The 12,616-nt window shown below is 38.5% G+C and overlaps 1 protein-coding gene across 1 annotated transcript in view; it reads right to left on the reverse strand.

Moving 5' to 3' along the window:
• PCNX2 (pecanex 2) overlaps nucleotides 1–12,616 on the reverse strand; it is a 151,868-nt gene that overhangs the window by 119,090 nt on the left and 20,162 nt on the right. Inside the window, exons 6-8 of the mRNA XM_085055491.1 lie at nucleotides 9,545–9,692; nucleotides 9,232–9,377; nucleotides 7,903–7,996 (exon numbers count right to left, since the gene is read on the reverse strand). Of these exons, the coding sequence (XP_084911617.1) occupies nucleotides 7,903–7,996; nucleotides 9,232–9,377; nucleotides 9,545–9,692 (388 nt within the window). The remainder of the gene's footprint in view (nucleotides 1–7,902; nucleotides 7,997–9,231; nucleotides 9,378–9,544; nucleotides 9,693–12,616) is intronic.

A 12,616-nucleotide genomic window follows, 5' to 3' on the forward strand; every position in this document is an offset into this window, starting at 1 on the left:
TCCATTCAGTACACTCTTACTTCCTAGTATTTGGATACTTTTATTCTGCTAATAAGCACTAATAAGCACACAAATTGATAATTTTCAAGCCTATTATATTTCAAACCAAAGATAAATGTACCAAAAACTTTAAAAACAAACAGCATGTGTTAGCTAATAAACTAGAGGATGCATTTTGAGAAGACGCAGCCATATTGGAATTAATGCATTAATAGCATCCATGGCTGTGTTATCTCTGACACACTTAAGAACATGACTTTTGGCTTTCCTTATGGAAGGGCAGGGGATGGAACAGAAGCCAGTCCCAACACCTGAAGGACTCCATAAGCTCCGAGTCCTGAGCAGGATTTTGCTGCCATCATGTGGCAGCAAGGTCCCCTCTCACCTCTGAGCCTCATTCTGATGAAAACGCTCATGTCCCTGCCCAGTGTTCAGTGAAAGAAGGGCTAAAAGCCCCTAAACAAATAAAGGAAAGGATTTTAACTGGCCAAGCTTAACACAAGGGTTTCCTCCTGCCTCTTGCAAGCCATCAGGAAAATGCTACTGAGTTTGTAAAGAGTATGCTACTGAGTTTGTAAAGAGTACTTTTCAGAAAAATTCATAGCTTCATTACAATTCAAACATTACCATTTTCAGTGCACACACACCACTCATTTCTGTGTTCAAGCAGCACAGTGCTCAGAGGAGCAGCTCATCTGAAATCCCTGAATCCCAAAAAGGACTCTATAATATTTGTCGCATCCATTTCAAAACATGCTCAGCTGCAGAACTGCACAACAACCTGCCAAGTAGCATTAAGAAATCTTTAGGATTCAGCAGCTTATTACAAGAGCACTGGGGGATTGTGTTATTTGGGTCACCTTGCTGAGAAAGATGTTTTAGTGACACACTATTTTGTCATTCTAAAACATCATTTTGAAACACTAAAAAAAAAAAAAAAAAAAAAAAATCTACTGAAGTTTACTCTCTCCTATAACGAATAAACCTCAGAGGTTCACGGAATTTTCCAGCAGTGAACACACTAAAGTAGTAGTGGATTTATAAAAGAGACACATAATACCACTAAGGCATTCAAACAGGCTTTCATATAGTATAATGCACTCAAGCAGTTTATTCTGGGATGTGAATGTAAATCAAGTAAATTAACTCATTGATCTGACATTCTTTCTTTTGCTCAGGGCCAGAAACACCAGCACTCCACAGCTGTACTGACAGGTACCTTAAATTATTTTTTTAGTACTTGTTAGTCACTAGTTTGCTCCAAATACTTTTTTTAACTTTTGGCCCTGATGATACCAAAAAGAAAAATATTCTCAAAACAAACAAAAAAAAATTAAGCAATTTTTTTAAATTGAGGTTTTTATCTGTACTGCAAAACAGTTTAGACCCTAACTATGATATAGCTCTTTAGAAGCCTGTTTTTAATGTCAGAGCCTCATCTAAAAAAAGTGAGGAGTTCTGCTCAGACAGAACATGCAAAGTGCAATATGAATGCATGATTGTATATTTGAACCACATGTAGTAATGAAACATATATGAATATAATTTCATCCTACATAAAATGATATTATTTTAATAACTTTACAGTTAAATTAAAAGATACATGACCAAGAAAGCAGGATAAGGCTCAAACTGGAAGTTTCAAGATGGTCTTCTTCTCAGGAATTTAACACAGGAGAGAAGAAAATGGGCTCAAGAAATAAGCAGTATCCTTGTAAACTGCATTTGCTTAAACCTAGAGCATTTGTTAAGTGGAATACAAATGACCAAACACTTCCACAGCTTGCATAAAGCTCAGGTTTTGAGCCAGCAAAGAAAACATTCCTGCATTGGTATGGACATACCTACACCAGGATTTTCTGAGGAGTAGTTAACCATAGCATGTATGTGTTTGCACACACACCAAATAAAGCTCTGGGCCTTGAACAGAAAAAAAAAATGCAAGGATGCAGAGAAAAGTGCTCAAACACCCATATATACTGTCAGGGATCTAGCATGACCCCACAGTGGCATGCTCTTCAGGGATGCTGAATGAACTGCTGTCATCTCAGATCCAAATACCAATGAACACGTCAGAAATGAACTGCAATATACCTGAGTAAACCAGCGTAGGAAAAATTAAAAAAGCTTTCTGAAAATAAATCCATCACTCCTTGAAACTAGGATTTGTGCACGTTAGCCACCAAAACGCTGTGCTGAAATAAACATGATGATAGATCATCAGTAAAACTTATGGAGCCAAAAAATACCCGAGTCTCAATGGGCCATCACTCCTGTAAATTGCTTTGGGCAGAACCATGGAAGCTTTGGATAGTTTTACAGGTATTCCCAATGAAGAATAAACTATTTGATGCAGAGAAGCATAAAGAATAAATAATCTGGATGCATAATCATTGGAGCATTTCACAGATTATTATGTGAAAACATCCAATTATCTAACAAGCTTAGACCTAATAGCACTGGATTTTAAAATTGTAGGTTGTGTTCACTGTTTCTCCAAGCATTATTTCTTTCATTACAAAGAACACAATTTTACACATGCTAAAAATTTCAAATACATTTTTGATATGAGTGAAACTACATAAAAATTACCAAAACAGTGAAAGTTTGTTACATTAGTGCCCATAAATTTATTGTAAGCTTACTTTTTCTGTCTTTTACAATGTAAGTGAAGGGAAACAGATATGGGTTATACATTCTGGCAGTACATTATTTTAGTTCTTGATACCTGAGAAAAGCAACTGAAACAGTTTACATTAGTTGAAGAGAGATTTTAATGGATGTGAAACCAGGAGGGGCAACCTTCCTACAGATCAACCTCTCACATTCAAACAATTTAGAAAGGCAGAGCAGAATTTCATACACACGTTGAGGACAGCTACACTACTGAGAGGTATCAAATATTGACATGCTTTTCTATAATACCTCTGTATGCACTCACTGAAGGTCCTCCACCTTCTGAACAAGAGCCCCAATACACAAAGAAAGCACATGTAGAAAAGTAGCTAAACATTAAAAAACATTAGCCTTGTATGGCAAGTATGCACAGAACACGATTACTGTTAAATTTATATATTGCCATCGATATTATTTTATGGCTCTATCAGCTTCTGTAATGGGGACAGAGCATGCAAAAATCATTAATTATAGTACTGTAATACATACTGCAATTTTAGGGGGTTATGCTTCAACTGATATTTATGAATCAAGATAACATGATAGCTCACATGTATCTTTTTGACTGGTTATCAAAATTCACTTAGTTATTTAATTACAAGAGACATTCAAGGTAAAGAAATTGAAATCTTTCTGTCACAGGGTGACAAAAAAGGTGTATCAGAGTACACCTCCTTATTTGTTAAGCATTCATCAACTCCACCTTGTTTATCCTGAGTGCAGAATACAGCTATATAATGCTTTAATACATACATCCTTTCTGCTCATTCTTTTAAGATGTGCTCTTCTTAATGATCATGGGATTTACTATGTACCACCAGTCTTGTGAGAAGAATTTTAACTTGCATCTGCAACGGTTCATTGAAGGCAAGATGAAAACTTAGTGGCCATTTGGTGAGAAGTCAAACTAACCATGCCAAAAGGCAGTTCAGGCTTATACTGAGCTCATGCTTTATATGGAGGTGAACTCTCTCATCCTTACATACCTTCCCAGAAGCCAAGTACATACTGAAAACACACTGCATAGAAACATAAGGATTCACTGTAACACAGATAAGGCTTCTTCAACTAAAGGTAAGGAACTTTGTGCAATGGGGCAGGAGAACAGGTTGCAGGATGAGACAGCCATTTCCAATTTCTGACTTCAGAACAGACCAGAAATGGTCTTCCTGTACTAATTTCTAACACAATCCATGAGCTGGGAATACAGTTTATACTTTTGTCTTGTCAAAGCTAGACACAAAGCAATTTACAGCTAGAGGTAAACTTGGCAGACTAATGGGAGAATCAAATTTAGATGCAATTAACTCAGCAGGGAACCCATTCCATCGGGACTGCTGGCAAGAGGTGCTGCTGGCAAGCCAACAGATAAAAGTGGGGTCAGGGTAATTACATTGACAATAACTGGGAAATCGATTAGCTACCTACCAATGTTTAAATAACTTACCAAACTCAGTGACAACAATCACCCACCATTGTGGGGATTAACATGGAAAAGGAATTATCTATTTTTAGTGATTATTACAAAACAAAAAACCTCCTTGAGATTTAACTTGGCTAAGTCTTTAAATATTTTAAAAGCTGGACTGCTAGACAAGTGAGAGACAATTTGGCGAGAGACAAGTACAGAGACAGTCTGAAAAAACACTAATTCTCAGTACCCTTTAACAGCATTAAGGGATAATTTTGGAAATTATTAATAAGAAAATGTTTATACTACATTTAAGAAGCTCTGAAAATTTCTTAAGACAAGGACTGCAGGTATGGCTAATATTAGGACAACTACTATACCTGAAAAAGCCAACAATAAAACTAAAAACCCAAAAACAAATAAAGAAACAAAGACACAAAATGGAAACTGATGGAATATATATAAACATTGATAAACTGGAGAATATGCCAAAGAACATATCACAACACTTCAGAACCAAAAAGAGGTGATGGACCACTGATGTTTGACACGACAAAGTCTAATTCCCCTTAACAGTATTGCTTGCAACGCTAAGGAGTCTCTGAAGGAAGAAATCACAGACTCCTTCAGATTTGGACATCTGCTTTCTCTGGCACATTGTAATCCATTGTCGTCCACCTAGCCCCTCCTAAGCAAAGGAAGAGCAGGAAGCACACAAAAACAAAGAACAAAAATAAAACCATAACATATCCTCACTTCTGTGATGGAGTGACATTGTTAAGATTTTGCATTATTTGTGAGAAATTAATTTCAGAAGCTATGCCAAGAAGATAAAATGTTTACAGGCCATAGGAATAATACTTTAATTGCAGTTACTAATAATCTGACGTGAAATGGCTAAGCCTACAAATGGAGAAGACAACAGTAGGACTCAATAGACAGAAATAGCAAGCTATAATTTAAATTGAAGATCATTAAACATTAGTTAGTCTGCCTCAAGGCTTTCTTTAATGACTTCTTTTGAGTAATATTTAAATACCTTCTTCAGTTTTGCATAACAGTGTTAAAAGATAGTTACCTATGGGCAATTCATAAGGCAATTACCTTACTCTTGACAAACTAGCCAGAGCTTATACCCTCTCCAGTCAAAACTCCTTCCCCTTTCACAACTGCAGCATTACCCAGAAGCATCACAGCTCCTAGACACCAGCAACAGGTTTGCTGTCTCTCCCAACAATACCCACAAAGCAAGAGGCCTCCTGTCAACCTCTGTCTTGTGTCAATTCTCCTCATAAAGAAGCACATCAGGGCACTGTCCATTCAAACCCACATGGTTACTCCACTGGCTTAACTCAGTTTGACATTTTCCCTTTAGGAGCACCTTAATCTTAACAGTATAAAGCAAGCGTGATTGGTGAAAAGTGTTAAAAGAGCTCATACACATCTACTGGAAACCTTTGTATTGTTCTCTATGCTTATTCTAAAATCTGAAATCTGGGCTTCATGATCCAAAAAACATATTCCCTCCTAGTCAAGGAGAATGCCACCTCTTTTGTCTTAATTTTTTCCTGCATATCTTGACTTGTAAAATCTAATTTGGATGTCTCATTAATGAATTCAGACACCAGGCCTAAAGCTATTGGCTGTTTCTGCACCATCTCAATTGCTCATGAAGATGTACTGTCAAAATCATTGTCTTCCCCTGAGTTAACTTTTTCATGGGCTGGTAGATAAGCCAAGTTCATCTCAGAGGTGTTTTCCATGTCTCTTTTCTAATTTCCTTCCATAACAGCAGCATCTCCTGTTGGTATGGACTACACCTATGATGAGCACCTTCACCAGAGAAGGCCCACTCTCAAGGAAATAATTTCTGTCAAGGACCATCCAAAGACAGATACGTAGAAGAGACTAAGTGAAGCAGTTACTGATTACACCTTGTGCTTTATTTTATTCTATTTCCCTTTTTCTTCAGTAATAGCCTTGCCTTCACTGATCATTTGGTTTATCTATAGCAAAAAAGAAAGTAACCTAAGTGATGTGCAAGCCTGCAGGTGGGGACAGAGGAAAAGGGGAGGGAAAGATGCTTCATTCCTGAACTGTCCTTAAAGCACGTTTGCTCCTCTATTTTCTATATGCTATAAGTGCTCCATATTGCCTAAATAAAAACCTACTTGATGGTGAACACCTGAAGAAAAAACAAAAACCTCCTCCTTCTCGTGCTACCCTTCAATCTACCCACAAACGGCAGAAACTGCCCATTGAACAAACAGCTCTCCCTAATCTCTCTGGCCTAGACATTATAAACTGCCCCTGCAAAAACCAACTTAAGCACACTTCATGCTTCCTTGTCCCCTTTCCTTATTTTTCAAATTAACTTCTGCTTTGCACTTTCCTTCATGCTGCTCTGTTCTTGGAGAAGCTCGTGTTCTGGCTTCCCATTGACTCCCACCAAAAAACAGTCCTGGGAAGCCACTCCTCTTTGCTGATCTGTTCTATTCCCTGGTCTGAACTGTCATTATACTCTGACACTTCCATTAGCAGTGCTGATCTTAACAAATTACATGCATGTAAATGCCTGGAAAGAATATCTGAACTTGCTTGTGTTAACAGGGTTGAGCAGACCCCTTAAAAATAAACCAAACCTTAAAAATCCCTTAAGGTCTGCAAACCACAACAAAAAACAGCACTTAGCATAGGAAGACAGAGATGTCACATAAACATCTAGAAAAGGCAGATACAGCATGACTTCTAATATGAGAAGGAAGATTGTCCTTCCTTTGATTAAAAAAAAATTAATTGCCAAAAGTCAGGGGATAGAAAACTATTTCTGAATTTAGGACAGATTCAAGTTCATAGTTATAGGAAGGGGGAGCAGAAGAGTGTTCTGTGCAAGGTGAAACAAAGAGAGTTGCAAGAAATAAATAGAACCAAAGCAAAATGTTTGACATTTTAGGTCAAACCTGAACTCTACCAGAATGGGAGTGTTCATTTTGCTAAATACCAACAGAACATTTCTACTACTCAATTTTTTTTCTTTTTTTTTTTTTTTTGCTCTTTGCCCACTGACAAATAAAAGAATTATTCTCATCTCTCATACTAGCATTCTATCTAAAATGTTAATGCTGTTTTTAACATGATCCCAAGTTTTTCAGAAATCTCCACTGAAAGCCAAACACTTGGAGAACAATATTTGCTATTAAAAAGGTCCTTGCTCAACTTCTCCAAATGCTGTAAAACAGTACAAAAAGCAAAATTATTTCATAAAGATACTTATGAATAGCTAAAATTATTTTTACAGATGTGCAAACACAAGATCATGTGGAAGAGTGTGGAAACCACAGTAATAAATATGGGCTTTGTATGGAACACTCCAAAAAACTTTTGAAAAAAGAAAATTGGATTCTGCTGCTAGAATCCAGAGGTCACTGACTGACACTGACACAGCACTAAAAACTTTCAAAGTATACAACAGGTGTGGGAAGTGAACAAGACAACTTTGAGAGAGCAGTCCCACTTACTTTGTTTTATTTACAATTTTATTTATAATAGCTACACTTGACCTTGGCTATTCCCAGAAAGTAATTAAAGCCCAGTGGATAGTTCTGGTTTTCATTTTCACTTTTTCTTTCCAATATTCTTATAAAGCTGTCACTGTTTTAGCAGAAAACAAAAAAAAGTCATGCTTTGACTTCTCTAGAAGAGGTTAGCACATTTATTCTCCAGTACTCCCCTTCACATCCAAATTTCACTGCTACAGTTTCATGGTTAATGGCAATGAAAACTTTTAATGTTAATAAAAATAAGGGCTTACTTACTGAGCATTTGACATACAATCACAGTTTGATAGCTGATGTCTAAAATTTCCTTCCTTCTGACAGCCAGCTTTTAAATAGCAGGATCTAATTTCCCCTTCAGAAAATACAGAGGGAAAAAATATCAGTTCAGTGATATGATCATTTGTTTACACACAAAATTCATAAAATACACATATTAGGTCAGGTCTATTTATAACTATATATTTCTCAGTCTGTGCATTAGGTGCATTTTAGATTTCAGAAAGCAAATTAACATTGGAATAACTGAAAACCTGAGACAAATCAAAACACAGGAGCCACAGTGAAAATTTAAAAGGCTCGTAAATTAAACACAAAGTGCATCAATCAATGTAAGTTCACTGTAAAATGTGAAAACAGATTTTTCTCTTTCCATTCACAAAGGTGAGGCCAGGAGGTACAAAGCAGCAAAAAGTTCTGCTAGAAGTGTAGCCACTGCTCCTTCCTGTTTGCAGAGGCAGCACAAAGCAAAGGGTGGCTGCTCACTGACCCAGAGGCCGCGTCACCTGCCCCAGTGGCAGTGTCACCTGCCCCAGTGGCAGCTGCTGCCCTCTGCCCCACAGCATGTCAGCGGCTGCAGGCTGCCAGCAGGGCCAGCAGGAACTGCCAGGAAACCAAAGTATCTCCAGGGTCATGGATCAGTACCATTAGCACTCACTCCATGCTGGTTTTGAAGGCAGCTTTAAAGGAAATAGAAAATAGGGCTTTTGGGACAGCTGCATCTCAAAGGGATGAGCCAGTACCTCCACTACACAGGGACTCCAAACCAAACTACAGCTTCAGACTAAGAACAGCTTCAGAGCAGTGGCATTCCAAGAATAGGCCTGGGGCAAGACAACATTACTCATTAATTCTCTTCAAAGGGGTAGCAGATCACAACTCCAAATGACAGCAACCACCATGATATCAAGAGGTCAGTCTGATATCATGAGATATCTGAAGAACAAAACTGTAAAAAGGAGTCATGTTTTGCTCAGTCAGATCAGTGCAAAACTTCTAATCAGGCAGAAAACACATGAGGCTCTTCTGATGGGACAGAAGTTGTCTTTGGCCTAGCCAGCATCTTTTGAAGATGATGCTTGGAAGATAAACTTCAGGCACTGCATAAGGCTCAGGGCTCTGATGGTCATTGGTGGATTTTGAAAACTCCATTTATTGCCCTCCTGACTTTAAATTACTAAGCCCTTTTCTTTCACACACACAGAAGAACATGCAACCAGTAACAGACAAGAGAAATATCCTTCCAGGACATCTGAAGTGTCTTCAGAAATTCCCTCATGCATTGCAATTATCCCAGCTAGATAAACTCACCATTTTCATCTATGAACACGTGCATTGCATCCACGGAGAGCTCATCTTGCACAGATGCCTCAGGTCCACTTATTACTTGCAAGACAGAACTGTCTTGCTGAGAAGTTACCCGGTAGATTATCTGCCTTTGCCTGCTGCCCTGGTAACTTGACACAAAAATGTTTCAAAACTACTATGAGGAACTTTTTCTTGTTCTCAATAAAACAAAAAGAAAGAGAGGTTAATTAAAAGTTTATGTCATTTCTACTCAGTGAAACAAAACAGCTTACATCATATCTTTGAAGTACAAAATTGTAAAGTAAACTGGCCTTACAGTGCTGCAAATTTGGCAGACTCTGGTAGCACCGGACTAGTACTAGCACGATCTTGGCTTTGTACATCTGATCTTTCCTGTTTAGGAAGTTGCTCACAGTGCTTTTCTGTTCCCACCATTTCTTCTTTTCTCTCCGTCATCTGGCTATCTGGAAAACAGGGCAGTGAAGTGGAGCCACTCTCCACAGATGACTTGCAAGTTTCTTTCATTAACTCTAAATTTAAAGAGCATCTAAAAATGAAAATCTAAAACACTGCAGTATTTGCTAGTTTTATGGAAAGCACTGCAATTACTTAAAACAATACAACCACAAATCTGGATGAGGAGGTGCTCTGACTCTCATGAACAGGCTGTTTCAAGAACACACTGTGTAAAGCAAAGGACAAACGAGAGAATTTCTGCTTTGTTTCTCCTATTGTTTCAGAGGGAAGCAATCTGTTCCTAATCTAGAATAGTAAAAGGCTGCTTCCCTGGGGGCTGTAATTTGTTCCCAAGCTGTGTATGCTGGCAGTGGAAAAGCAGAGGCATTGGCCCATTCCCCTTTTACAAAAGGGAAAGCAGCACCTTCAAATGAAATAGAGCTCTTGGACAGGAAAGCAGATAGCTGCCTAATCCCTCTTCCCCACTGGCCACGCACCTGGTACAGGACAAAGGGCAAACTGGCAAAACAATTTCACAGCAGATTATTCTATGCTTGGAAAACACAGAACTATAGATTTAAAAATACATATGAAGTATTTGTCCAATTTCAACTACTTTGAGTACCAATTATATCTCTACACATGCATGTCATTTATTTATACACATATACGCGTACAACATATCCATGGTGAATAGAGAAACATTTTTCAACTGTGCTTTGTTTCTAAATTAAAAAAAAAATCTTTAGGGTTTTAAAGTGCAACTAAGACAATGATTTCATCAGCACCCTGTGCAGTTGTGCAATGAAATGCTTTAAGTGGAAAAAATGGGGGTTTGTGGTGCTTGTTGGAGAGACCTCAGTAAGTCCTGCAGCTTTTTGCACTAAGCAAAGTGTATTGAAACATACTTACCCATACTTCTCGTAATGCCTGCTGTTTAAACACCTTAGATCAAGAAAAAAATCACAGAAATTTCACCCCACCGAAAATTCCGTTTCTTAAGCCATCTTTCCCACCAATATAATTACCAACCTAACCTGCAAGAATCACCAGTCAAGAAATAGTGGTGTCATATCTAAGTTGGTCTAAGCATAAAACAGAATGAAAGCTTGCAAAGAGATGTTTTATCTTTTATAAAGTCAATTGATAAAACTGAAAAAAGCAAACTTTTGCATTAGTAGACATTTCAGAACATCTGTCTTGTTTTCTTCCAACAGTGTCAGCTAATCTACCAACACATTACTTCTACAAACAAACGTACTTTTATGAGCTAAAACATCTCCACATCAGTTTCAAGTCACAGGAAAAAGCCCCCTAGCACCCTAAAGCCTCAGACACTTGCACATAACCACTCTTGCACATAACCACTCTTCACTCCTTTTTTTTTTTTTGGGGGGGGGGGGAGGGGAGCAAGGGGAAGGAGGGGCAGCATCCAGAAGCACAAGAACAACTTTAACTGTACCACCACATCTTGTCCCAGCAGGTCTCAACCCTTACTGTGAAGCACAAGAAGGAGCATTAGCCCAAAGAGTCTCACTGGGGTCCCTAACACTCACCAGCCCAGGCATCAGAAGCAAGAGGGCAGAAGAGATAAAGACACCATGTAATTCTTGATTGGAACAGCAGTGTTCCTTCAGCTTCCAAAAGGAATAAAAAAACCAAAAGAATCTCACCACAACATTGCCAATGTTCCAAGTCTCCAGCTGTCCCTTTGTAGCATGGGACACCCAAGGGTCCTGACTTCCTGTGCTATAAATACAATGAAATGAGCACAAGTTTGGCGTAGGGAAATACTTTGTATCTGTCGTGCGTGGAGGCAAAATTCAATAGGTCTTTCAGATCTGTTTTATTCTATTTTGGGGAGGAAAAAAAAAGCAGGGGAACCAACAACATTTTTTTCCTTTCCTATTCAAAAGTTTAAACTACACTTTAAGCAGAAACTGTGCCATTACTGAAGCATCCCCTTTATGATGTAACCGTACCTGTGGGTGGTGATGGAGCCACAGACACCTAATCAAAATCACCCTCCTAAAGGCTTGGGCTGTTCAAGCTGTAAGAATAATTGATAGAGATCAGAAACTGCGGTTTTAATAACCTAATTGCTCCCATAGTGCCCCAAACTAGCTTTAGGGCGGGAACAATTAAAAAGACTTTTCAAATTTGATTATCTAGTGGTTTCAGAAGATGCCTCCCTCTTTTCCATTCCAAACCACAAGCCTTGCAGACTTCTTTTTCCTGCTGTGGTAAAGAGTCATAATAAGAAAAACCTAGACATACACCTTCTTACAGGCTTTATGGGCCTATCAGACGACACCATGGAGATGAGTACTTCCAGCACTGGAAAGGTGGGCCATGATGGGTTTGTGACTGGTTTTCAAGATCATTACTCATCTTCTTTCAAGTGACTTACACCTTCAGAATTTAAATGAAGATAGAGGTGTCTAGACTAGGAGTGTCCTGCCAGAGTACGCAATCGTCTCTGCGTCACCAAATGCTCCCTGCATGGTAATTGTGCTGGCAAAGCTGAAAAACTAGGAAAAGCCTTTTCCAAGTGTGAGAGCAAACTAAAAAGGACAACATGGCAGCATACTTGCACTTTTCCCTGTGCCATTTACCCTTATCCAGTGCTCCACACGTCTCCAGCACATACACAGCTGGGCTCACAGTAGTATCAAGATCAGACCTAGGCTCTGCAATAACCACATAATTTATCTGGAAATTACATGCCACATGACTCAGACGTGAGGTGTAACTATCAGGACTCATGGCTAAATCAGTCTTGGGGCAGGGTGATTCAGAAGAGTGCTGCACAAACTGCCAAGTTTTGGCCTGTACACCATTTTCATATTTTGATAGAGCACACGATACAAACTTAAGTTATCCTGGTAAAATACTTACCAAGAAGGACAATTCTTTTATGTCCTGTACATAA

This window comes from Lichenostomus cassidix, chromosome 3 (genome assembly GCF_008360975.1).
Source record: "Lichenostomus cassidix isolate B80296 chromosome 3, HeHo_3.0, whole genome shotgun sequence".
Lineage (NCBI taxonomy): Eukaryota > Metazoa > Chordata > Aves > Passeriformes > Meliphagidae > Lichenostomus > Lichenostomus cassidix.